Raw genomic sequence first — 26962 nt, 5'->3', positions numbered from 1 at the left:
ATATTTTAAACCGCGCCGCATGCCTAATGGGCAGACGAAATTAGAAGCACGTCCTCACTCTCAAAGTTCAGTAACACCAAGTAATCAGTAAAAGCGTGAAATTCTCGCTGCTTGAGAGCCCAACTTAGTGTAGTGTTTCCTCTTTAAGACCGCGCAAAATGCGTACGTTAGCTGAAGAGCAGTGCATGAGCCAATACAGACACCAGTTTTTTTTAATAGGCTTAGACTATTGAGGATGTAATGATGAGGGAAGATAACCGATGGTCATTAAGGGTTACGGACTGGATTCCAAGGGAAGGGAAGCGTAGCAGGGGGCGGCAGAAAGTTAGGTGGGCAGATGAGATTAAGAGGTTTGCAGGGACGGCATGGCCACAATTACTACATGACCGGGGTGGTTGGCGATGTATGGGAGAGCCCTTTGCCCTGCAGTGGGCGTAACCTGACTGATAATGATGATTGAGGATGCAAACGGTGACTTCATGTATCACAAGAATAATTAGAAGAAAGTTCTGGATAAGACATGATGGTGACGATTCATTATCTGTATTCTGAGCCACGAGCCAAGTATAGATCCCGTGTTACCTAGGCAGAACAGTAGCAATGGTCCAAGCACGGCGCAATTCTGGCAGAAATTGGCACCAATCCTATACTAACGCTGACATATTGGCAAAGTGGAACCTAATTCAATGCCGGCCCATAGGTAAAGCCAAGATTAGATGAAAATTATACCACTGCAGCAGCCATTGTGTCGCTAGCATAGTACCACCGCTGATCCATATGATTGTCACTATTATGTCACAAAGGCAATTCCCTACGCATGGCGAATATTGTAGATACGGTGGCTTTAGAGTACGCAGCCCTTATTACCGCGAAGCTTTTGTTAGCGGCATTTTGATAGCAATTGTCCCCATAGTGTCTAAGTCGATTTTTACTAAGAAAACTCGACAGAAATATGTCAAGATGCAGACGTCCTTTGTACCTGCAAATAATAATAAAATAAGACTAGAATTAATTTGTATAACAGGTGATTTACGAATAAATTAGCACAAACAGGCACCTTCCATAGAGCTAAATGGGTCACACTGGGATATGTTGAAACAATTTATTTACAAGCAAGCACCTCATTAAGCTTGGTGGATAGTGGTGGAATAAGCAGGGCCCTGAAGGTAAGAATTACGCAAGCTGCCGGGGACGGTGGGCTGGTCAGGTCTTTCAGGGCTGGGAGCGGACGACAGTAGGTTGGTTGGTCAGTGCTCGGATGACGGTGGGCTGGTCTGGCCCCCGAGGACAACGACAGCGCAGTGGTTTCATTGCATTTGTTGCCACCTTCCAAACCGACTTACCCCTTACTTGGAGGCGATCTTCGCGCTTTAAGATAAAAAGAAATTACTGCAAAGTGAAAACGACAATGAAGACAGAGAAAACCGCGTTCGCCGTGGCGCGAGACCGACGTGATCGCACGTGCCGGAGCGGCTTGAGAACGTCTGAACAAAGGGCTGTCACTGAATAAACGGCCGCAGTGTTCCCGTTCTTGTATGGGCGTTATTATGCTCCTGGCCGTCAGGCCGGATGCCGTTCCCACCCGTTAGCAGTCATAACAGTTGAGTTATAACAGTGGCGACGAGCAATGAACCAGCCCCTTGATGACGGCGAACACTCCTGCCATGGCGTACCAAATTCCGCAGTTCGACGACGCCAAGGACAAGTGGTCGTCGTACTACATCAGAGTTGAGTCGTACTTCGAGGGTAACGAAATTGTCGACGAAGCTAAGAGAAGGGCGTTTCTCATCTCGGCACTGGGCTCGAAGCCTATCGACGTACTGAGTGGGCCGCGGAAAGTGAGCGCGTTAACCTACTGAGAAGCGGTTACCATTCTCGAAGAATTTTGCGCACCCCCGCCAAATGAGATAGCCGCAAGCTTCCAGTTCTTTACCCACATTCAAAGGGAAGAGGAATCAGGTCAACAGTTTATCGTGGAGCTTTGACGCCTGGCTGATAAATGCAACTTCGGGACCATGTTGAACCTCCTGCTGCGAGACAGAATCGTGTGCGGAATTCGTAGCAGTGACGTGCAGAAAGCACTGCTTTCTCTCCCGAAACTGACACTGCAGGAGACAGAAAACATCGTGCTTGCAGCAGAGGCTGCACGACAGGGTGTTCAGCTTATGAAGCAGACGAAACTGAAAGAAGAGCCCGAGCTCCACAGAGTAGCGGGCGATCGATGGCAGCGACAGGCAGGAAAAACCTGCAGTCAGGCAAGTGGATCGTCTAAAGGTTGTCATCGGTGTGGAAGCCGTGAGCACGGTGAGGATACTTGTGCCTTTAAACACGCCAACTGTTTCAAATGTAGGAAAAAGAGGCACCTAGGTGCTGTGTGTCGATGTAAGGAAAAGCGACCGCACCAGAGCTTGGCGCTGGGCAGCGGCTCAATGGAAAATGTCGAAGCCGAGCTCTCCGCACAGTTGTATACACTAAAGCCACAACCAACCGCCGACAACGGAATCGTCAGCCCGGTACGACGCAATTTTTGCTGGGGTGGAACCGACACCGTGATGGAAATTGACACCACTCACCCTTGTGCGCGGTGTCCTGGGACGTCTACTGCCAACATCGCACAACCTGGCCCTGCCTTGAAAAATCCAGCTTGAAGTTGTCCTGCTATTTGGGTCCGTTGCCTATAGCCGGCAAGCTAACGCTCCCAGTTTCACACTGCGGCACGACTGTTACGGCGTCACTGACCGTTGTTCGCGTCTCCAGACCGAGCCTGTGTGGTCGTGATCTCATCCAGGCGCTGAACAACGAAGAGGCTGTGGTTTTGAGCGTGTCCAGCATTACGGAGCAAGGGCTCAACTTGAAAGCGATCCTGTGTGAGTACGAGGATGTGTTTGCACCTCAACTGGGTCTGTTCAAGGTTCCGCCCGCTCATCTATACATGAAGGAGGATGTGATTCCAAAGTTCTTCAAAGCCAGGTCACTTACATAAGCAATGCGAGAAAATGTTTCTAACGAGCTGGACAGGCTTGTTAAATCCGGAGTCCTGTCCCCGGTGGCTCACTCGGTGTGGGCGACGCCGATAGTTCCGGTAATGAAGAAAGACGGAACAGTTCGATTGTGTGGCGATTACAAGCTAACGGTAAATTCCAGCTGTGTGACGGAGCAGTACCCACTACCGGTAATCAATGAGCTTTTTTCTGCACTGCACGAGGGTGACGTTTACAGCACATTGGACCTTCGAGACGCCTAAAACCAGGTTCCCCTCAATGAGCAGTCAAAGAAGCTGATGGTCATTAACATGCATCGTGGATTATTCTGCTTTGATCGCCTGCCATTTGGTGTGTATTCTGCCCCAGCTATCTTTCAGCGAATAATGGACAGCGTCCTGGTCGGTTTGTCGCCAGTCCAGGCGTACTTGGACGACGTTCTGGTTGGCGAGAAGGGTAATGACGGTGGAAAGAACCTCAAGGCAGTTCTCCAGCGCTTTCGAGAGTACGGCGTCAAGCTAAGGAAGGAGAAGTGCACCTTCAGGATGCCTGAGGTTTCGTATCTTGGCCACAAGATCAGTACTGGTGGGCTGCAACCTGTGGAGAAGAACATGGATGCTATCATGAAGGCGCCAACATCCAAGACCGTGAGCGAACTGCGTTCCTACTTGGGTCTTCTCACGTATTACAGCAAGTTCCTTCCCAATATGGCCAGTTTGCTATCACCGCTCTACGATTTGCTAACCAAAGAACGTCGCTGGAATTGGGACTGTCAACAACGGGAACCGTTTCAGAAGTCCAAAACGCTTTATGCAATGAGAGTGCGATGCGTCACCCAGCGGAAGCGGAGCGGTAATGTGCCATCGCATTGGCAACGTTGACAAGCCTATAGGTTTTCTATTTCGAAGACCTACCAAAGCGGAAGGGAATTATTTCCAACTGGAGCAAGAAGCGTTGTCCCTAGTGTTCGGGTTTCAAAGTTTCGGGACTATCTACTGGGAAGAACATTCACCTTGATCCCAGATCACAAGCCGCTGGTGGGTATATTTCGCGAAGATCGTCCCACGCCCATCATGGCTGCTGCAAGAATTCGGCGCTGGTCCTTGCTGCTGGGAGCATACCAGTACAAGATAGAATACAAACCTGGCTCGGACAACCTGATTGCAGACACACTCAGACAGCTTCCACTAGAAACCACCGAGGACACATCAGAGGAGCTACACGAGTACGTGCACTCGCTGCAGCAGCTGGATGACACGCCCCTTTCGTCGCAAGCAATGAGACAGTTGACCGAGAAAGATCAAGTACTTGGAAGTGTCAAGTCCTACGTGTTTCATGGTTGGCCAAGGAGCGCAAAGCACCCGATCCGCAGTTGGACCCATACTTCGCACGAAAAATTGAGCTAACCGTTTACAAAGGTCTCATTTACTGGGGTCACAGAGACGTGATTCCCGAGGCTGCTCGTGGTGACATGCTGCAATTCCTGCACGAGACGCACCAGGGAATGTCTGCAATGAAGGCATTGGCCCGTACTATCGTGTGGTGGCCCGTCATCGACAGGGCTATCGAACAAATCAGCAGAAAATGTACTACATGCACACAAGCAAGCGCAATGCCACCGGCGAAAACACCAGTAATCTGGCCACTAACGCACGAGAATTGGTCACACGTCAACTTGGATTATGCTGGTCCAGTGAATAAAACCATGATTCTAGTGGCCATAGATTCACATTCAAAATGGATCGAAGCAATTCCACTGCGTCATGCCACACCACAATCGACAGTTACATCCTTCAGTGAAATCTTCAGCACGCTGGGCATACCAAGAACCATTGTGACGGACAACGGAACTCAGTTCACGCCAGAGACTTTCACGAAGTTTCTGATAGGAAATAACATAAAGCACTTTCGTGCGGCACAATATCACTCCAAATCGAACGGGCTTGCTGAACGCGCCGTGTGGACGCTGAAAGATGGCCTCAAGAAGGTTAGGTCAGGTGACTTGTCTGAGCGATAAGCTAAACGGTGCTTTAGCTACCGTAGAACACCCCTGGGTGATGGACGATCACCGTCTCAACGAATTTTGTGATACCAGATCCGTTCTCGGTTGAACACATGTCTTCCACCACCCGTAACCTCTCCTATCTGTCCACAGGCAGATCAAGAAAACAAGCTGAGTCCGGGTACTCCTGTTTGGGCTCGGAACTTCGTAGATGGAGAACGGTGGCTGCCAGCCACAGTGAAAGAAAGAAGAGGATACCGAATGATCACCGTTGAAATGGCAGAAGGTGAGCTTCAGCGTAACATGGATGAAGTCAGTCCTCGATACAGTCCTGTGCCGGCACAACCTTCGCAAGATCAACCAGCTGGCATACCGACGCTACCAGAAGAGGCTCAACCAGCTGTGTTTCGTAGATCGACCCGTATACGAAAATCCGTACAGCGGTACTCACCTTAAGGAGGGAAGAGTGCTGGAAAGTGAAAGCGACAACGAAGACAGAGAAAACCGCGTTCGCCGTGGCATGAGACCGACGTGATCACACGTGTCGGAGCGGCTTGAGAACGTCTGAACAAAGGGCTGTCACTGAATAAACGGGCGCAGTGTTCCCGTTATTTCGTGGGCGTTATTATGCTCCTGGCCGTCCGGCCGGATGCCGTTCCCGCCCGTTAGTAGTCATAACAGTTGAGTTATAACAGAAACATTATCAGAGATGTTGGTAAGACAAATGTACGTGCAATGTTTTCCTGTTGATCACCCTAGTGCAATCCCCATAGTGCAAGAATAGAAGGTTCAGCCGAGTGTTCGAAGGGCTTAATCAACACATTTTGCTGCAAGAGATTTGCCAGGCAACACTCTTTACTATTTCAACATATGTAGCATATTTCGTCGAAAGTGTAACAATGAATGTTTAGAAAAGACACCCCGACTTAGTAAACGTAGCACTTTCGAATAAAGAGTTCCAACAAAGCCTACTAGCGCATAGAAAAGCCAAGTTTCAAATATTCTAGATACAATGGGGCTTCGTGCAAAATTTTACATGCGAAATCCGACAAGTTGCATCAGGAATCACTAGGAAAAGTAGGCAGCTATGACATGGAAAGAAAAAAATTACCGACGATTACGTTACTTCCTAATGCGAAATTTGAGCGCAGCAAATAAGCTGTTTCCTCTGATTGCCACCGCACAGGGCGAACGGCAGCGGCAATTTCGGCTCGGGCGGTGCACATATACAGATCCGCCGTCACCGATCTGGCTCTCTGATCGCCACCGCACAGGGGTTGCATTGGAGGAGGAGCGAAGAAAGGAATTAAGTTCGAGCTGGCGCTTTGACAACCGGAGACTCCCAGGAAGAGGGGGGAGGGGGGCGGCGTTTACACCCAGCGGCAAACGATGGGGGCAGAAGCGCGCGCAGCAAGCGGACAACACGATAAAGGGAGGAGGGAAGAGATAGCAGCGACTGATTGATGCCGCTGACGCCGATAGTGAGTCAACTCCAGCTGCGGAGTTGGTTTCAGGGGCAACGCCGTCGATGCCGACACAAACAATATGATACCCTCGCTTCCGCAGCGCTAAGAACCAGGTCTAGCCGTGGGAAGGTGGTCACGTATTCGTCGACGTGCCGGGGCCTACGTGAAATAACCGGCGCGTCGGCAACTGAAGAGCACCCTATCCACCACACAAGAACAGGGGGGGGGGGCGACCCTTTCCTCCTCTTTCTGCATGGCGGCGACGGTGTTCTATGCAGTCACGTTATCATGACTCTCTAGCGACGTCAGCGGCATCCAGCGGTATCAGTCGGTCGCTGCTAGCGCTGGGGGGATGAAAGGGGGGCGGAGCTGGTTACGAGGCCGACGACAACGCCGACGACGACGCGAAACCCAGGAACGGACGCCAAAGAGCTGCGCTCTAAAACCTACTGCCGCGTGAGCTTGCTGGAAGTGATGCTTGATATAGAACAGGAAGAACAAGCGCGGCTCCTTGGAATGACTGCAGTGAGCATGGGATGCTAAAGTCAAAGTCCTGGAATTAGGGTGAAATTCAGATATTTACATGTGTTCTACATAGGGCACTATTCAAAGGCTGTTATTAAAAGAACTTAGGCAAAAACGGGCACTCCACCTCAGCCAAGCCTATTTAAGTAGTATATATACCACGTGATAATGCTCAGGTTGGCAGCAGTTTATATCATTCATCCTAGTAAAGCATAAAAGGATGGTCCATTCAGCTCACAGCGTTTCTGTTCATAAATGTTGATGGGTGTACACCAGAAATTTAATAGCAGCTAAATTCCCGCAGGCAAAAATAAACAAAATAAGACGGCCTATTTGAGTGATTCTTCCGGCTTTGCGCTTTCTTACTGCGATAGCAGCATTTCCCTGCACAGAAGACAACCATTTTATTTTAGACTGCCTGCTTATTCCTGAACTAATTGCGCTGTGCCACTACAGGGAAGTCTACAATGATCTAGCGGTTTTATGCAAATCTATTCATTCAAGAAAGGGTATTGCAAAATATGTATTGTCACATTTGAAGTGTAATCAGTACAAATAGAAAAACTTCTAAATTTATAGTCTACCTAAATTTATAATCCGCACATCATTGCCCCAAGATTATAGTATGCAAGCGCAATACAACGTTGCAATCTCCACCACCCACTCTGCCGCGAAAGATAGACGCAGTGCAGAACAACATGAATGGAAAAATATTCAACGTTAACGATGAAACGAAACTATGAGAAACGTTAGAACTTCAACAGTAATATACACACAAATCAGGGAAATAAAGCGACACCAAAATGTTCTTGAGCAGCTGGACATAAGTTTCCAGCAAATATAATCATGGAAATTTAGTTCATTAAAACAATCTTGCTTGTAAAATGCAAAACGTAAGGAGCTGTTTCCTAATTCTCTCTATCTGTTTACTTGTGACATGTTTACTTTCCCCCTGCTCTCGCTGAACACAAAAGGTTCAAGGAGACCAGAGTTGTCCAAAATCAAAGGCTGGGCATATACCTTCAGATTTCAATAAAACATGCTCCATCATTTCCGTGGCTTTGATCTAGCAAGCAGATGCTTCTGGATGGATGGATGGATGGATGGATGGATGGATGGATGGATGGATGGATGGATGGATGGATGGATGGATGGATGGATGGATGCTATGAGCGTCGCCTTTGGAACGGGGTGGAGGGTTGCACCCCCATGCTCTTCGTTATATATTACCTGATGCCCTGCGTATGTTGATAAAAAAAGAACCAGCGAATAAATTCCACAACCAAACCTTCTGAACTTCTATTGTGAACTTTGCTTTTGAACGCCTCCGTTGTTTGTCGTTTCCCTCATCATGCTTATGGGACACTATGGCGGGTGAGTGGAGTACCAATGTGAGCCGATCCTAGAGACAGTCTATGGCGCGTATAGCAGAAGCAATGGGGGAAATTTCAGAATAACCAGGGCATTCTTTGAGCAAACGTTACTTCAGCACTGGGGTGTGTCAGTACATTTCTTGAATGGTAATCGTATTACCGTCGACATTCGTTCTGAGATGAGTTCTCTCTTAATTTTTCATTTAGGCTACCGTTCATACTAAATTAACATCTCCAGAGTGTCTATTTCGAAGGAAATGTGGGTCGTCAGTCGCCTTTACGTTTGTTTTCATCGAAGTAAGTCATTGCGTGTAGAATGACGCAAATGCTTAAGCAGTACCCCACCTGTGGTACTGCCATTGTATGTAGATTAAGCCGAATGAAAGTGTGTATTACGTTGTCAAACTGCTATCGGTACCTAGGCGCAAGAAGGACGTCAAGTCTGTTTCCGCGCCTATCGTACCTCAAGCTTTTTTATTCCTGTCCTGCTTAGTGGCATTAGTTTACAGCGTAGTCTCGCGAATAGTATGAAGAGGAAAGTGGAAAGCGATACAACCAGCGTAACATCAGCACCTAAAGTGACGCTAGGTGCCCGGGCTAAGTACTACGCTTGGCGTCGTCGTCTTTGTGAACGCCTTTGTGAAGAGATGAATCGAATCATTATTGCAATTAGCATTATTTGGCTATTTCAGGTGTTTTGAATCTATCTATCTATCTATCTATCTATCTATCTATCTATCTATCTATCTATCTATCTATCTATCTATCTATCTATCTATCTATCTATCTATCTATCTATCTATCTATCTATCTATCTATCTATCTATCTATCTATCTATCTATCTATCTATCTATCTATCTATCTATCTATCTATCTATCTATCTATCTATCTATCTATCTATCTATCTATCTATCTATCTATCTATCTATCTATCTATCTATCTATCTATCTATCTATCTATCTATCTATCTATCTATCTATCTATCTATCTATCTATCTATCTATCTATCTATCTATCTATCTATCTATCTATCTATCTATCTATCTATCTATCTATCTATCTATCTATCTATCTATCTATCTATCTATCTATCTAATCTATTTATCTATCTATCTATCTATCTATCTATCTATCTATCTATCTATCTATCTATCTATCTATCTATCTATCTATCTATCTATCTATCTATCTATCTATCTATCTATCTATCTATCCTCTTACACTGGCCCAGTGGTCCAAAATGTCTGCTAGCCTAGGCCACTAGGTATGTGCTCATAAGCGCGATGCCATCGTTGCCATTCCATAGTGATCATTGTAGCTCCGTTATCTGACATTCGATCTTGCGTTTTACGCTGACCAAGTGACCCAAATTTTCCGAAAGCTTTGGGGTCTAGCCATGTGCTCGTGGTCGTGATGGGGTTGTAGTAATTTCAGCGACGTCATTTAAGCTCGGTTGTCCGACTCTAGTCCAGTCGTCACCGTAATGGCAATGTCATGAAACAAACGAAATGTAATAGGAAACATTGGTTGCGCTTTCTAGACAATCACATGTAAGAAGACAGGACAGGCGCAAACCGCTGATGCTTGGCATGATGAAGGGAGAACACAAAAGGAAGAGCCCGATGTAGAAGAAATGAAGTTTAGCAGGATGCGTTGTTGGGTAAGTTGGTTCATTGATTGTTTTTCATGTAAACGCACCTCCATCCGGTTGATATGCACATGTATAACAACTGCACTTAAGCCATGCATTGAATTTTGGTCAAGGCCGAACCCAGTTGAAACGTCAATAACGCACTTTATTCGTGCATCCACTTGACTGTAAATAATTGGCTGGACGCAGAAACGCTATTTTTCAAGTGTATAGAAAGAATTCCTTCGCTGAAGACCGCGTTGAAGAATGTCTGCAGGAAGTGCCCGAAGATTGCTCCGTATTTGACCGTTGTATTTCACCGTCCATATTTGACCCAAGAAAAAACATACTTATTAGTACTTCAAACCTGTGCTGAATAAAATTTATTTACTTATTTACCCTCCGGGCCTTTCGGGCGTTACAGAGGGGGTGGATACCGGCGTTTGGACGACCTCAGTGTGGTACATTAATCAATGACGTTCCAGAACTCTTGGAATTCGTACCAGAGAACACCAAACAATCGTTCTTCATGTTCGCCCCACCGACCTAGGTCGAGTATCAGTGCCGAAAAATTCCAAAACTTGCTGTGAACTCATTAGCAACACTGCCAAGCATTCTACTGAGGTCACCTGAATCTACGGCTCTCTCATACTACTAAAGATCATGAGACGTCGAGGGGTGTACCGCAGTGCCAAATTCGTTCATCGGTTCAACCAAGAAACGTTCTATGACAATTCCCTGCTGAAAAAGTTATGCAGTTGCTCTCGATTTATATTTTCCCGATATACCATGTACTGGCCGCTGATGGGTTACTCCTGATCTTGGGAGCCGCCTGGCTCATGGCCTGCCACATTCGGCATCTCTGTTCAAAGTCGTTCAGTGCTACGTCCCATTCTTGGTAAGGCAGCGCACCCAGCAATCTGTTTTAGCAATGCAGAGAGAAACCATTCTCTGTGAGCCCATCTTCTGACCCGGCGCTGATGATGAGCCAGACAACGAATAGTAGTCCCTCTAAAAAGAGATGAATCCACAAAGAAAATACGCAGCGCTGGCACAAGGAGGCTGCTTCAAAGAATCGTCCAAAAAAGGGCCGCAGCGAGAACTGTGTCAGCCGAAAAGTCGCCTTCATAACAGGACACTACACCTTCGTCTCCTAGATGTTCCCTCTACAAGGCAAAGTGCACATTCAAACCGTGAATGGCACACCTGTGAGTGGACCAGAGACTGTGTCACCCGGTAATAATTCCTATTTCTGTTCAAATGAATTACTAAGTCTACGGAAGGTGGCAGAAAAAAGAACTCCCAATTATCTATAAGTAGGTACTCTAATAACCTACCTAGCTTCGTATAAATTTTTCTGTATCATTGTACTCTGCCCGTGCCTAGACCAGGAGAGTCAAGACACTGTTAGGAACGGCCTGCAGAGGCGCAGACATGCAAAATTTTCTGAGCCAGCTGCGGCTGCGGCGTCGGCATTTTCTGGGAAGCCACCGTCATCCTCTAGTCGAACGGCGCCACTAAGTCGACGGTGTGAGGAGGACAATACGCCGCGTCAGCGATTCTCTGTCGCGGGAAGGCCAAGATGAGTTCCACAAACCAGGCTTTGTTACTGAACTCGCCACCGCCGACCTGGTCTGCCATGAGCGAGGGAAGGTATTTGGCAGCACCTCCCCACGCGCCTTTCAAGACGTAAGCCCCGAGTTCTTCGAAGCCCGTCTCACCTCGGTGGCGGGAGAGAAACGAGTGCGTACGTGTGTTTGTGAGCCCTCCTCCTCCAAAAAGGTGGGTCATCTACGATGACGTTGGACGCTATGAATTGGCGGCGAACTGTTTTCCCTCACCTAGAGATCTAGGCAGGACAGAGTGTTTATATGCAGCTGTTGCGCGGCTGCCAGAGTGTGCTCTGTGATCGTGCTCGTGAGCTGTCTCCTCGTGCTCGAGGAGCAGTGTGTTTGGAGCTGTTTCCTGTATGCTGCGTCTTGCGTGCTCCATTTGGGAGCCACGCTAGACTGTCGAATACATCTGTTGTTCTAACGTAAATATCTGTAAGTAAATTCCTGTACGCCCAGTTCCTCCCAAGTACCTCCCTGCGACCTCCAACCCCTACAGCACAAGTGCGACAAATACCAATATGGCAGTACAAGCTAGAAAAGGGCACTGTGAGGTCATAATTCACATCTACAAACATTAAATGACTGCGAAAAATTATTCTGTGGTCGCTTGCATACTTTTCAGCTAAAACGCGCCCGAAAAGAACGATCCTATTGAAGCCCCAGCAAAATGGGCGAAGGGACAGGTTGTCATGTGAAGCCCCATGAGGTGGGGCTTCGCCCCACCTCATGGGGCATTGGGGCAGGTGGGCCACCAGATCTTGGACGCGGTGACTGCGCTTGTTGGAGCAGCTGTCCTTAATCCGCCGTGGTGATCGTATAATTACACAGCGAATATTTGATGCTTTTCGGCCTCTTAATAGGGAAACTCGCAAAACAATATTTAGGTAGTAATTAGATATTGCCAAGCGACACGAGAATGCAGTCAGAGTGCGAGCAAGGGACTGCAAATGCAGATATCAGAGCATGAATGTAGCAGACGACAAACGCGATGCCTCCAGCTGTAATGCGTGAGTCCCCCGGCCATAAAAATGCTTGAAATGTTTTAATGAAACCAGTAATAGCGTTAGTAGGGCCCGTCGTGTTTCAGTAGTGATTACATAAGCTGAAGCCAATATAGCATAGCTGTTTGCTGGGCAGTAAATGCGATTTCATGGTAGCGCCGAAAGGTTAGGCATTGCATTGTTCATTCTTTCGCTGTAGATAATACATCGACGAAACTGCAGACGTGAACGCGGCCACGTTGAAAGTAGATACAAAGCTAACAGGTGTGAAAATAGGCAAAGGATCGATTCACCCCTTCTGTATCACGTTACTCTCAGCGTGTCAAACTCCGCATGTCTCTATTCTGCCAAATAAAGTTCATTGTCTGATATCGTCATTACACATGTATGGTGATTTTCGAATGAAATTTTTTCTCTTTTTTTAGGAAGAACTACATAAAAATAAGAACATCTGCTTTGTCACACACACGCAAACGTGCGCGTTATAGTTGTAACATGCCACAGCTGCAATCTGGCAAAGTGAAGGAGTGCAAGATCAAACTAAGTCTTTCGTGGTACTTACTACAATAGAAAAGGTAAGGTTTTACACTCTTGGCCTGAGGCATCATGGCACAGATGAGCAAAATTTTGAAAGTCTTGAATTATATTGTGACAGAATATTTTCGCCTTGAAATGTTAGTATCTGTTTGGGACTCGTGGTTCACATAGTCTCATGTCTCTTCGCCCGCACAAGCAGCCAACATTACTTCTACCTTTCCTCCTACCTCTAGGAGTTTAAATGCGTCCGCGCTCACCATGCCTAGGTCGGAAGGTGGCCCTGGGCGTACTTCAACGTAAGCCACGTCCTGAAAGCTCAGAATGCGGGTTAATATTGGCGTTTGATTGGTGTCTTTTGACCATGAATACGAGATGGCAATGTTAGGTGCGTGGCCTTCGCTACGACGGTGGTCACGTACTGTGAGATCATGAAGTCTTCAAGTATTGAGTTTTCGATCAAGAGAATGTGTTTCAGAAAATTGTGAAAAAGCTTTTGTTTACCACGTGCTAACAAATATTGCCCGGAATGCAACGAAGAAAATCCACATCATCAATATGTGCCTACAAGCCAAATTCTTAGATCGTTGCAAGCTGTAGCTGCAAATGGCGACAAAAGTAGTGTTTTGGTTGCATTTTTTAAAACTTCCATTGATATTTTTATGGATATTTTCATTCGTCGCTCTATGCAGACGATATTCGCATTTGGTCATCAGGAGTGATGCGTCCATAGGTGCGCGCCAGATTGCAAAAAGCGGCCACACTAACATCAGGTTATGGCCGATCACGAGCATTGGAGGTATCCTCCCAAGAGTGCTCTGCGGTTGATTTTACGTACACAGCAAGGAAAGCGTATGTTGACAGAATTAATGGACAGCCTATCAAATACAAGAAGACCCACCGCATTCTAGGAGTGATAATAGGTCGAGACTACTCCTGGAGTACGCATATGTCCTACTTAAAGAAGCTAGCCATGATAACCCACGTTCTCAAATTTCTTCCAGGACAGTTATGAGGTGCTTTCGTGAGGGCGATGCTCCAACACTATAGTACACTGCTCCTTGGTCTCCTATGCAATAGCTTACATGCACTTAGAGGGACCGGCAAGTCCAGCCTCCGTGCCCTTCACTCTGTGCAAGGTAAAGTTCTTGGAATATGTCTTTGTCTTCCTAGTGGTGCATACACGGCAGCAACAATACCCACCACATATGGCTACCCCATCAATACGTACATTCAAGTCGAAGCGTTAAGGATGCACATCAGGCAATTCACCCATCATCCATGACATCATTTCGTCTCCCTTCCTGCCAATCGACCTCCTTCAGCATTGATTGGAATTATTGCCACCAACCATGGAACTATATCTTCGAACTTCACGTCTGCAGCACTACTATCTTTACTGCTGTGGGGGCTGCATCAGCTACCTGTCCTTCTTGGCTTTCCGGCATCAAAAACAAACCGGAGGTGTCATCTTTTGCCCTTAAACAAACCATGCTTGATTTTCTGTAAGAGAACCAGAGAGAACGCATCCAGGTATTCACGGACGGCTCTGCCTCCTCTAAAAACTCAGCCGGAGCAGTCAGAATTCCCGAGAAATCTGTCGCCATCCAGCTGGAGACGTCTCACATTACTTGAGTGACGGGTGCAGAACTCTCACCTATTTGTGCTGCTCTGACGGGTATTGGTTACAGATCATCTGTCATGGTCCATCTCTTGACCTGAAGGCAGCTATCCAATGTCTGCCGTCCCCTGTCAACCATAGACTTAATGGGTAATTAGTCGCAAACATCTGACTTCTTCAGTAATGGAATGGCCGATAGCCCTGCTTGCGAATGCAGGATACAAGTCGTACAGCCATCGTCATCCAATAATCGGCATACCGTTCTCATTTGAACTTCGCTTTCGGATTATTGTCGTGCTGCCGTCCTCTTGCCATCGTCGTCACATAGCCGTCGTCAAACCCCCTTCGTTGTTCCATCCACGACAATCTTCTTTGTGATTATATTGTAATCAAGCTGTCAACATTGTAGTGCCATTGTCGTCATTGCGACTTCGGTTAACCTCTTGCATACCAACTTAGGTGATTCGGTATGCGCTAGTCGGTTCAATGAACGTCCCTGGCACCAACTTTGGTTACTGGGTAATTTTCATATTGAATGTGCCACTTTATAATGGCAAAAAATGTCCTTTTCATTTGCGCGTTTCTCGGCCAAATTGAACCAGCGATGCGTGCAGTCATTACTGCGACGCCAGTTGTAGGCACAGAGTGCGCGGTTCGAAGCAGCGTACAGTAGAACCAGTGCCACGGGAGAGCAGCCCGACTGCCTTAGTACCAGCCGCGTTTGCCATTAAATAACATTTGAAGTTTCTCCCGTGCTTCAGATATTGAACCCATTCGTTAAGGGTTCCTCAATGACAGCAGTCTGACGCATACGAAAGCGGCGCCCCAAAGGCACTAGCTATGTGCCGCTTTTCCATGAGCGTCTTTCGTGGCCACACTTTTATCGAGCTGCGCCATGAATGCACTGAGTGCGTCTGCCACCCTTCAATGGAGCTCACGCCAAATTGGCTCACTGAGCATGTACCAGTGCAAAATTGCCGGAATGTTGATTATTTTGCGCACGTACTGTTGGATTTGCAGACAGAGAGGGAACAATTATCAACATTGGAACGCACTAGCACCTGACGAATCTCCTTTCAGACACCACGAACGGACTTCCCCACCACCACTTGATTACGCAAGTTTCACAGAAAAAAACGCGAGAAGGGTAAGTAGATTCACCTTGATGCGTTTCTCAGCGTATGCAGCGGTGCGCCAGGCATTTCGAAGGCCCCGTACAGGCTTTGCGGGGGAGGGGGGGGCCCTAGATGAAAGACAGTGGTGATATAGAAATTTGAGAGCGGTCTACCTGCAATACATGCCTTACATATAAGGTGTTTCTATGGTGACGATACGTGGTCACTTTATATAGCTTCGATGCTGAGCGCATTACCGTCGCCAGTCATCGCGACATGAGTTCTGTCGATTGGCTGAAGCCTCTTGTTTTGCTCCTGTACCTTGTTCTCGCGGATCACGTCGAGAGGGGCCGAATAAAATTTGTTTTCTCTCTGCGAAAGCGCGCAGCCGCTGTAGTTGATATGGTAGTTATAGCAGTGATGCGCAGGCTGGCCTGCGTTGACTGCGCTCATTGCGGAGACACGCTTCTTTGTAAAAAACGCAAAGCCAGTCCTAATTTAGGTCACGTCAGATAAATTGAGTAGCTTTGTTTTAATTACGTGAGATGTACATACTTCATTCGCCATCTTGCATGTCCTTATACGTCAAGCTTACGCACGAAAACTAAATAGAGGAGCGTCAGCGCAAGCACAATATCTGTAACAGAAACACTGTCCTAAAGAATCAGTTTTTTCATAAAACGTATTCCTGGCGTGCATGTTTCTTTCTGTCCTTACGCTTTTTACATGCACTGAGCTATGGTAAGCGGTAAGAGCAAAACACATGATAAGCATTCCATAGGCCGAGTTAGGTGGTCGAGTTTTGTTTGTGAGAACTCTATCAAATACCCGCTTATCATAAATCATCGGTAAAAGGTGGACAACCACGTTTTTGCCCATGCTCAATGTTCAAAGGGGATCTGTCTATGACGTATTTTAGCTAAAAGTTATCATATTGCCTTCCAACTTTATTTGTGATGTTTTCTCCCAGCAGAACAGCCGCAGCCAAACCGCCATCATGAATAAAACGACAACCATAATGATTTTTGTTGCCTTCTGCGTGATAAGGTAAGGAATACTCTATGTAAGCTCCTGTGCTTCAGTGAGTTAGCAAGCAGAAAACTGCTGCTCTTTTCTTTGTGGATAGGGTATCGTACATTCCCTATCTGCCGTAAAATCATTGAACTATTAATATTCAGAATATAAAATAACGTAAATATAGATGAGAACGGTGGCCGACAATATAATTTTCTGTTTGTAGGTACTAAGTGCAAGCAAGTACGCATCTAGAAGCAAGTGTGCTTCTAGGTAAAGATTGGGAAGCAAATGCGTTAAAATTCATGATATTCTTCACAACTTCCGTAAAGTTGTCGTCACATATAACCCAAAACTTACGCAGTCATCTGCCAGATTGCGAATGTTACAGGCATATTTATTTAGGAGATAGCAGTTTGTAAATGACGTACTGGCGCTGACCGACTATTGTGCCATGGGTACGCATGATCAAGAAGAGGACGCGAAGAAGGAGGCAACATAAATAAAGTTTTAAAATCCAATGATACCTGGCCACTTTTATTGGGTGTGAATATGAAATAATTCATGTAAAATTCACCGTCCTCCGAGTTATGAACTCCTGAGGAGAATCCAGCTCGTTGAAATATTTGGCCAAGGCCGCCGAGATAGCAGAAGGCCGGTGCACGGCGATCCGTGACGTCATTATACCTTGCCCGACTGCCATGGAATCTAATAGGCTTGCTTCCGAACAAGGAAGGAAGGAAATCAAATTCATTCAAGGTCCTGCAGGCCACAAGAGCTTCGGGGCTCTCATGGAGTGGGCGTCTCCCACAACGGAACCGGGAGGTTGAGTTTCCTGGCGGCGTCGTGGACCTGCTGGACGGCCCAGAGTTGGGGAGCGAGTGCTTCGCTCCGGATTGCTTCTTCAAACTTGCGCTTGTCCGGTTCGGAGTTTATGTGAACTTGCGAGCACGGCCGGAGTAAACGATAGACGTTAAGGGATGTATTGCAATTGGTACAATAAGACTTGTCGTAGAGCTCAGGCATGTACTGGTGCAGTGTATTTTGCGTGGGGTATGTGTCTGTTTGTAGCATTCTGAGTGTAACCGCTTGAGTTCGAGTGAGCATGCAGTGTGGCGTGCTATACTCTCTACGTTGTAGGTAGTAGTGTTTAGTTATTTCATTGTATGTAGTGAGGGCCTCCTTGATCTCCGCCTAGTCGGGTGAAGCCGCGCGGTCTGAAAACGCGCGCGCAGCCTAGTGTGCAACCTCATTAAAGTTGGGGACGTCGCCGATCTTCGGTCCTAAGTGTGCCGAGAAACAGTATATGATGTGGTTCTAAACTCTTTCTTTGTGACAATCCTGAGACCCCGTGCGCACACCATGCTCTATTGAAAAGCTCTGATAGCGGCTACGGAGTCACTGTAGATGTCAGAAAGATTGTCGTCGGTGGGCGCAACGGCGATGGCAACCTGTTCGGCCTGTTCAGCCTTCCTTGCAATTAATGTGGCTGCATATTTTATATATGCACAGCCGTCCACAACCGCCGCTGCGAAAGCTTTTTTCCCGCGTATGCCGCCGCGTCCACAAAAGCTGAGCGTTCGCGGTTCGCCAAGGCTTGGTTAAGGAGGGATTGTGCTCTCGCTTGTCATCTGCCCCTGTTGTTTTCGGGGTGTACGTTTCTGGGTATAAGTCGGACCGTGATTTGGCGCAGATGTCTCTGGAGGTCCGCAAAGTCTCGTTCTATGTTTCCTTGAGTAAGCCTATCTTCCTTAGGATAGTTCGCCCTGGAGGCATCGTCGAAAACCTAGCAAGCTGGGTGCGCTGCTGGGCTTCGGCAATTTATTCCAGGGTGTTGTGTAGGCCCAGGTGCCCCAGCTTCTCGTTGCTGGTGCTGGTGAGAGTGCCGAGGGCTTGCTTGGTCACTTTCCTGATTTGAGCATTGAGTATGTCTCTTTCGGATCGTGACCAATTGAGCATTGCCGCAACGTATGCGAAGTGACAGGTGACGAACGCATGTATGAGTTTGATGATATTATGTTCCTTGAGGCCCCTGTGTCTATTGGCAATTCTTATGATGAGCCCGATAGCGTTGTTGGTCTTGGTGATGAGCTTCTGAACCGTAGAGGCATTAATGTCTCTACGATCAAAGCCAGGGCTCTGATTTTTGCCGACGCACGGGATGGCATCTGCCGAATCGGTTCGTATAGTAATTTCCTGATTAAAATCGAAGTCTGACAAGCATGACCTGCAGCCCTTCTGCGTGGGTCTGCGTACGAGCAGATTCGACTTGGTAGGCGAACATCTGAGTCCTGTGGCAATTAGAAATTCTTCTGTGGTGTTCACTGCTTCTTGCAAGATGTCCTGCACCAAGCTCGTGGTTCCTTTGGAGACCCGCATGGTGATGGCATCTGCGTATACAGTGTGCTCGAGCCCATGGATCTGTCCGAATTTCTCAGCAAGTCCAACCATGGCAACGTTGAAAAGCATAGGGGGCAGGACCGAGCCTTGTGGGGTGCCCCTGCTCCCCAGCAAGAGTATCTCCATGGAGAAGTCGGCAAATCGGAGCGTAGCTGTCCTGCTATCCAAGAACGACTTGACGTACGCGTGGAATGTAGCTCCGAGGTTGAGTACGGAAATGGTGTCCGCAATGTATTGGTGAGACAAGTTATTGAACGTTTCCCGAGATCCAACCAGAGAATGGCCTTGGAGTTTCTAATGGGGCCATCAACGATTTGGTGTTTGGTCAAAATCATGGTGTCTTGAGTTGATAGACCGGGTCTAAATCCAATGAGGGTGGGTAGTAACAGTCCCTTGGTTTCGTGGAATCTGGAGATTCTGTTCTGAACGGCGTGTTCTGAACCCACGCATGACGTGAGCGATATAGGTCTGATGTTCTCGATGCCCGACGGCTTGTTGGGCTTTAGAATAAGAACCGTGGTGGCGTTATTTCATTCCAGCGGGACCCGGCCGGAAGCCGAGACCTGATTGACTCGATCCCCTAGGAACCAGATGGAGTTTTCATCCAAGTTACGAAGCGCCTTGTTACTAATACCGTCCGGACCTGGGGCAGATGTGTCATTCATGTTATGAAGGACGGTCCAGATTTCTTCCAGGGTGAAGGGTTTACCGAGGTCCGGGTTGTCCGCTCCCGTGGACGGGGAACCGGGTGCCTCGGCCTCGTTTTCGTGGCTGCTTGAGAGGGGCATGTATCTCTCGGGAAGTCTTGCCATAAATTCCTGCTCGTTGGAGTTTTTGAGTTTGCATTTCGCTATCTGGTCAGCCACCTTAGTGTGGGAGCTCCTGTTTTGACCCTTGTTAAGAAGGTGCTTCAGCAGGTGCCAGGTTTCGCCCGATGTCATGCTGCCATCGGCCCTTGCGGATACTTCGCCCCATTGTTGGTGGGAGAGTACCACACAGTGGTGCTCAATTTCCTTCTTCAGTAGTGCGATCTTTTTGCTTAGTCTTCTATTGAGTCTCTGGGTACGCCATCTCTTCAATATGGATCTTCTCGCTTCCAGCATCTGAGCGAGCTTAGCGTCCATCCCGATTGTCTGGACATCTGTTTCTATTTCTTTGGTCACTTGTGGGCATCCTCCTTGAGTTCTTGCGTCCACTGTTCTAGTGTAGCGGGCTTGTCGGTACGTTCCTTTCTTACCTGTCTAAACGCATTCCAATCCGTTAGCTCCTCTATAGTAGTTATTTAAAGGCCATTGCTATTGATCTTTCCACAATTTAATGGTCGCTGCCGAGGTCATCGCCGGTATTATGACAGATGGCCCCCTCGGTGTTGAGGACGAACGTGAGGTCTGGGGCGGTCTCCCACGAGACTGAGTTGCCCATCCTGGTGGGGTAGAGCGCGGACATGATCACGTTGAGGCCCATCTCTTTCGCATCGGTGGCAAGATTTCTGCCTTTGGCGCTGGTGAAGCCATAGCCCCATTCTACGTTCGAGGCATTGCAATCTCCGGCAATAATCAGCAGGTTGCCCCAGCTTTGTTCCTGGCCTTCTTCAACAGCCTTCTGAAACTTGGTGGGGCTGCTGTACGTACCGGGTTCTACTATGCTCTTGGCCTTTTTGTCTTTGGGAAAGATTTCGATGAGCAAGTTCTTGCATTTGCTGTCCGGATAACTTCTATCAATCTCGGCCCACGTGAGCATGTTACTAACAAACGTCGCTAGGCCGCTGCAGGCTTTTGTGCGTGCAACGGCAATTGTTTCATATCCCGGAAGTGTGGGTGAGTTGGTGTTGGTCAATTGAATGAGTATGATGTCCGGCTTGTCTGTAGTGTGTCTGATGTGTGGTTGTAGGACCGCTTCCTTGTCGCGAAATCCACGACAATTCCATTGCCAGATTATTAACGTGCCTTGATTGCTCGTTAGCGCTTGGTGCCTTTCGGCTGGTTCTCGCTTATTTGCCTTCTCCAGTTTTGCTTTCTACTTTGGTTGGGGACTTTACCGCCATTTTGGGCGTGACGATATCGCCTGTTGCAGTGTTCCTTCTCACCATGGGGAAGGCGGTGGATGGACCAGTGCCGTGGAGTGAGTAAAGACGGTTCTCTCGAGACCATCGATCCTGGTGCCGAAGTCCATCTCCACCACTTCTACCCTGCTCGTTATGCTGTCGACTGTCTCTACTAGTCTGCTGTTCCCCTTCTTTAGTGACTCGACATCGAATCAGAGTTGACCCAGAGTACTAAGCATCTTATGCAATTTAGCGTCTATGTCCTTGGCAGGCGTGTCGCATTCCGTGGTCTTGGCCTTGCGTTTCTTGGTGGCTGGTGGTCCCGCGGGTGGGGTTTGACTAGCCGTTTCTGATACCACTACACTGAAGGGAATAGGACTGGCTGAAGTGTCCATGTGCGTGTCGTGTCGGTGCATTTGGCGTGCTGATTTGCGTTTTAAGCAATCTATTCTCGTTAGCCGGTTCTGTCATTAAGCGTCTGAGTTGAGTGTTCTCGTGCTCGAGTGCTTTGATGTCATTGTCTACATTACTCTCTGCCGCGCTTGCAAGCTCACCTGAGATTGGTACCTCAGTGTCCCGCAGTTAGTGGGCAGCGTCCCTGCCATTGCGGAGGCCTGGCATCCCATTGTTCCCCTTGACTGCGGAGCCCTGCTGTTGCCTCTGGCCGCGGGTGCAAAACGCACCCCCGAGGTGGGCGGCCCCGATTCCCGGGTGTGCGGGAGCGGCTCCTGCGACCTCTGCTGGCCGATCGGGATCCCGAGCTCCCTCTGGATCTGGAGCTTCACCTGGCCTCGCGCTGTCCGTCTGGAAGCTGCGCCGTTCCACCTTAAGAGATTGGTCGCTTTCTCTCGAAGTTTCTCGGCCGCACTGGCTGCCGGCTTGTTCTCAATCCTTCGCTTGCGTACCACGTAGGTGACCTGGTATCTGTTGTTGTATTCCTTGCTGGCCGTGGGGAGCTACGGTGATTTTGACGGCACCACTTTCGTGCAATGAAAATTTTGATCCAAGTAACATTACGTCATGTAGCTGAGTGCACTAGCCTGGTGTGTAAAAGGCGCTGATTGCCCTCACTGGGTTAGGACACTTGATTTCCGAACGTGGTATCGTAGGTTCTATGCTCACTACCACCAACGTCATTTTCTTCGAATTAATTTCGTTTTTATTAAAGTAATTTCTTTATAGTCATTACCAAGGCGCACTTGGAAGAAAGGCTAGACCTTGCACGGACGGGAAGCATTGATAACACAGGTTTCATGCTTCCGGGAGCCAGGGCATGGGGCACACGGCGACGTAGCCATGCTCACGCAACACTTGGGGCGCCAAAACGTAAAACTATGCCAAACTCATCTGTTCCAGTTCTGCAATCAGCCCTCCGCGATTGGTTGAAAACTTTGTTGGACCACCCTCACTTCACATGTCTGTCACGCGAGGTCACGAAAACCGCGATAGATCAACATCTGATAAGACATGCACGCAGACATGATTTGACCGAACGGAAGAAAAATAGTTATATCTGTTTCGACGCCCTTTTGCCATTAGCCCTCGGCTATTGGTCAAGAGTTTTCGGGCTGCACCCACTTCACCTGTCTGTCACGCGACGTCAAAAAATTGCAAGAACTCACCGCGTCGTAGGGACGTGTACGCGTTAAACATGCATGAATATGCAGAACAAAACCAATTTTTCTTCTGAATAGCCGCAGGCTGCCCTGTTCGGAAAAGAATACAAGATGGCTGCCGCCGATCGCTAAGCACTGGCATTCGCACCTGCCAGAGAGCATGGTTTTATTAGCGTGTAATAAAACTTCTTGCGTGGCCGTGTAACATTTTCGAGCACTTTTGGCACATTGACGATCTCGTTCTACCAACTCTTGTTGGCTGAGCATCTGTTTTAACATCATTCTTAAGCTTCCGTTGCATGCCGCCATGATTGTCGACGAGCCACCGCAAGCTATGTAAGGGAAAGTGGAAGAATCGCAGACGCCGGCAGCGCCCTCGTCATCCAGTTATCAATTTTCAATGCAGTGGCTTGGCCCCATAGAATCCCTCTCCACTTGAGCGGGCTCCCCCCCTCCCCCCCTCCTCTAGTGAGCCAATTAGATTAGACAAGCTGCGAAGTGTTGGCAATGTTATTCGTTTTTCAAGCAAGCAAAAGCGACTTCCTATGAACGAGGAGAGCATTTGATTGGTCTGTTGAGATAACCCGGCGGGTGACCACCCTATGCTTGCGTCGGCGGTTACGTACATTGGACTTCAGGTGGTTGGAATAAAAACGTTTTGAAACAGTTTTAGGTTATAGGGCCCTTGGTGCGCTATCTTTTCAGCAAGTGTCCCCTTTCTGCCGCTGTGTTCTGTCGAGACGTGCTCATGACGTGGCATTGCAACCAATGGAAATTAAGGTACCCTTTAGCTGCTGAAAACGCCACCGGCTTTCCCGCTAGGTTGGCCATATAATACTTTCGCGTCAATAGTAACTGAAAAACACTGAGCAATTAAGCAACGGATGGTTAAATATTTAGGCGCGTGACTTATGGAAAGAGCCGTTAGCGGAGAACATCGAGATGTTCAATTAATAAACCCAGAGATAGAGTATCGAGAGGCAGGTAGGTCACATTGTAGGGGAATTGCTGTTTATAATGAAGATATTCAAGCAGAACGTTTTGTTGGGCTAGTTGGTACATGTTACTGAAGTACTAAAGCGCCGAACAGACGGCACAAGTAGAGACACGGACGCTTCAGTACTTCAGTAACTACTGAAGACTTCGAATCTTAATTCCTTAATTCCATCCGTTGCGGGGCACGACACTGCTCTGGCCATGTTCTCACACCCGTTCTACGCACAGGTCTTGGCGCTGTCCCTCCTGAAAGCTTCCTTCGGGGGCTTCGCTACGCCGGGCATTCCCTTGCCACTGGTGCGGCCTTCGACGAGTTTCATCGATGACGATGTGCTGGCTGAGTTTCGCCGCTCCCAGCCAATTCCTTGCCAGCATCCAAGACTGACTGCGACATCTGCTCTCACCTGGCAACCAAAGCCTTCCAGCGTCACGCGATCCGAGGGGCGGATATATAAGCAGCACTTGTCAGCTGAGCGTCCGGGGCACGACACTGCTCTGGCCATGTTCTCACACCCGTTCTACGCACAGGTCAGTTACTTACAAGCTGCTAAATGTTATCGTAGTTCTAACCGCTGTACAGTAGCGGTGTCGTGCCCCACCAACTTTCTATATGTTTTGCGAAAGTGCCTTGTAGGGTTGGTTTCTGCTTTTGATGCTGTATCGCGTGTTCTGTTAATGCTCTCGGGAGATATCGAGAGTAACCCTGGCCCCAGAACCAATGCTGCACCTACAGGTTCTGACAGTGCCAAAATCACGGAAATTTTTGAAGTTGTTAAAGGCTTGGAAACGAATCAGGCGAGATTTCTTCAAGAAATACAAGTTGTTAAAGAACAGCAAGATGTGCTGAATACGTCAGTCCAAGCCCTTCTTAGCAGGGTGAATCTTCTGGAAACTGATGTGCGTTCTCTCAAACAGATTGATACGCTCAATGCAGCCTCAGCTCCGTGCGCTCTCGACGCCCTTCGTGATGATATGGTGAAGCTTAGGGCGTCACTTGATAGCGAGAGCAACAGATCCAGACGAAACAACCTCATTATTTTTGGCCTGGATGATTCAACCGATGAGACATGGTCTGTATCGGAGGAAAAAGTACTGTCTTTCTTCGAAACGCAACTGAATGAACGGATTACCCCAGAAAGTGTAGAGCGTGCTCACCGGATTGGTAAATCCCACGGAAGCAAAAACAGACCTATCATTATAAAGTTTGTTAACTTCAAGGATAAGGAACGTATCCTATCTCGTGGTTTCAGGCTCAAGGGTACTAACTTTGCGATCCGTGAGGATCTCAGCCCTGACGTCAGACTTGCGCGATCGAAACTTGTAAGTTATGCAAAAACATTGAATTGCTCTTTCAAACTTCGATACGATAAGCTACTCATTGATAAGAAGTGCTACGTTTATGATGGAACTCAGGATATTGTTGTTGAATTGAAAAAGTAGCAGAAGGGGCGGTACCCGAACAATAAGTCCTCAAAGCAATGTGTGCGCACGGGACGTTCCGCTCATCCAATTTCAGAGCTTACCATTTTAGTCCTGAACTGCAGAAGTGTAAAAAACAAAACTGATGAATTTGCTACTCTGACCTCTTCAGTAAAACCCCATGTGATTATAGGTACCGAGTCTTGGCTCGACGAAGCTGTTGGTAGTTCCGAAGTATTTCCGCCTGGTTTTCACGTCTACCGTTCCGATCGCAATGCGCATGGCGGTGGTGTCTTTCTACTTGTTGCCTCGTGCTTGCAATCATCTCCCGTGTTAATCCGAACTGATTGTCCCGAGTCAGTTTGGTGCAATATTCGATTTGAAACTGGGCAATTACTGACAGTTGGCTCCTTTTACCGTTCCCCCGCTTCCACATCGCCTGAGACCTTCACAACCCTATCCGAGTTTCTTTCTACAATAAATAATGACTATATTATTGGCGGTGATTTCAACATGCCTGACGTGAAGTGGGTTCACTATAAGCCTGTCCTTGCCAATTCTTCCGCTCTGTCTATAGCATTCCGCGAGGCAATAGTTACCAATGACATTTATCAGTTTGTTACTGAACCTACTAGGTATGGTCCGAATAGCTCTTCTATCTTAGATCTGCTTTTTTCAAACCAGCCATTGCTTGTGTCTGATAACGCCGTAATTCCCGGTATTAGTGACCATGACTGCATTGTGGCGCATGTGCAGATTGTCCCCTTCTCATGTGCACATGATCACCCAAGGAAGGTATATTTTTTTGAGAAAGGCAATTATGTTTCATTGTCTAATGATCTTGCTATATTCCTGCAGGAATTCAGTCATTTAGCGCAGTCCGCAGATTGCAATACCCTATGGGATACATTTTGCTCCACACTAAAGCATCTGGTTGACACACATGTTCCATGGAAACATTTGTCTGCAAAACATCGTAGTGATAAGCCTTGGGTAACTCGGGAAGTCAAGCAATTAATTAATAAAAGACATCGCCTTCTGAATGCTTATAGAAAGCAGCGTAACCCATGTGTATTTGTAATGCTAAAAACCCTTGGAAAAGATATAAAAGTAAAAAACAAGGTTGCTAAGGAAAAATACTTCTTAGCATTGGGCCCAAAGTTACAAAATAACCCGAAAGAAATGTGGAAGTATTTAAAAACGTTTAGCAAAGAATCAATTGGCATCCCGAACTTAAAAAACGGTAGTGTACTTCTTACTAATGATGTCGATAAAGCTTCCTGCTTCAATCTTTATTTCCAATCATCTTTCTCAACTCCCTGCCAGAATGAATTACCGCCTATTCCCGACAATGTGTTTGAACCTATGCAAGAACTGGTCGTGACACATGGTGGTATACTTAAGTTGCTTGACAATATAAATGTTTCTTCTGCAAGTGGTCCTGATGGTATACCTTCTCATGTGTTAAAGGCTTGTTCTCACACAATTGCCCACTATCTGGTTATTATTTTTGAGAACTCACTAAGTACTTCTTGTTTACCTAAGGAGTGGAAAGTTGCAAACGTGGTACCAATCCATAAAAGTGGTCCAAAAAATATTGTCTCCAACT

At 47.5% G+C, this 26962-nt stretch overlaps 1 protein-coding gene across 8 annotated transcripts in view; it reads left to right on the top strand.

Annotated features, from left to right (window-relative positions):
* Window positions 1–9900: 9900 nt before the first annotated feature.
* The window catches only part of LOC135904224 (uncharacterized), a 107277-nt gene continuing 90215 nt past the window's right edge, over window positions 9901–26962 (top strand). For 6 of the 8 annotated variants that reach the window (XR_010565047.2, XR_010565046.2, XR_010565045.1 and 3 more), the window contains exon 1: window positions 24121–24462. Coding sequence is in view for 2 of the 8 variants with exons in the window: in XM_070527903.1 (XP_070384004.1) it covers window positions 24136–24462 (327 nt within the window). In the remaining 6 variants the exon portion in view is untranslated. Of the gene's footprint in view, window positions 10011–13019; window positions 13170–15829; window positions 15897–16834; window positions 16912–24120; window positions 24463–26962 lie in introns of those variants that run through there. The other 2 variants (XR_010565050.1, XR_010565051.1) reach the window with 2 other exon arrangements.

This window comes from Dermacentor albipictus, chromosome 10 (genome assembly GCF_038994185.2).
Source record: "Dermacentor albipictus isolate Rhodes 1998 colony chromosome 10, USDA_Dalb.pri_finalv2, whole genome shotgun sequence".
NCBI classification, from domain to species: domain Eukaryota; kingdom Metazoa; phylum Arthropoda; class Arachnida; order Ixodida; family Ixodidae; genus Dermacentor; species Dermacentor albipictus.
The sequence above is the reverse complement of the archived record's forward strand: the minus strand, read 5'-3'. Positions and strand labels throughout refer to the sequence as shown.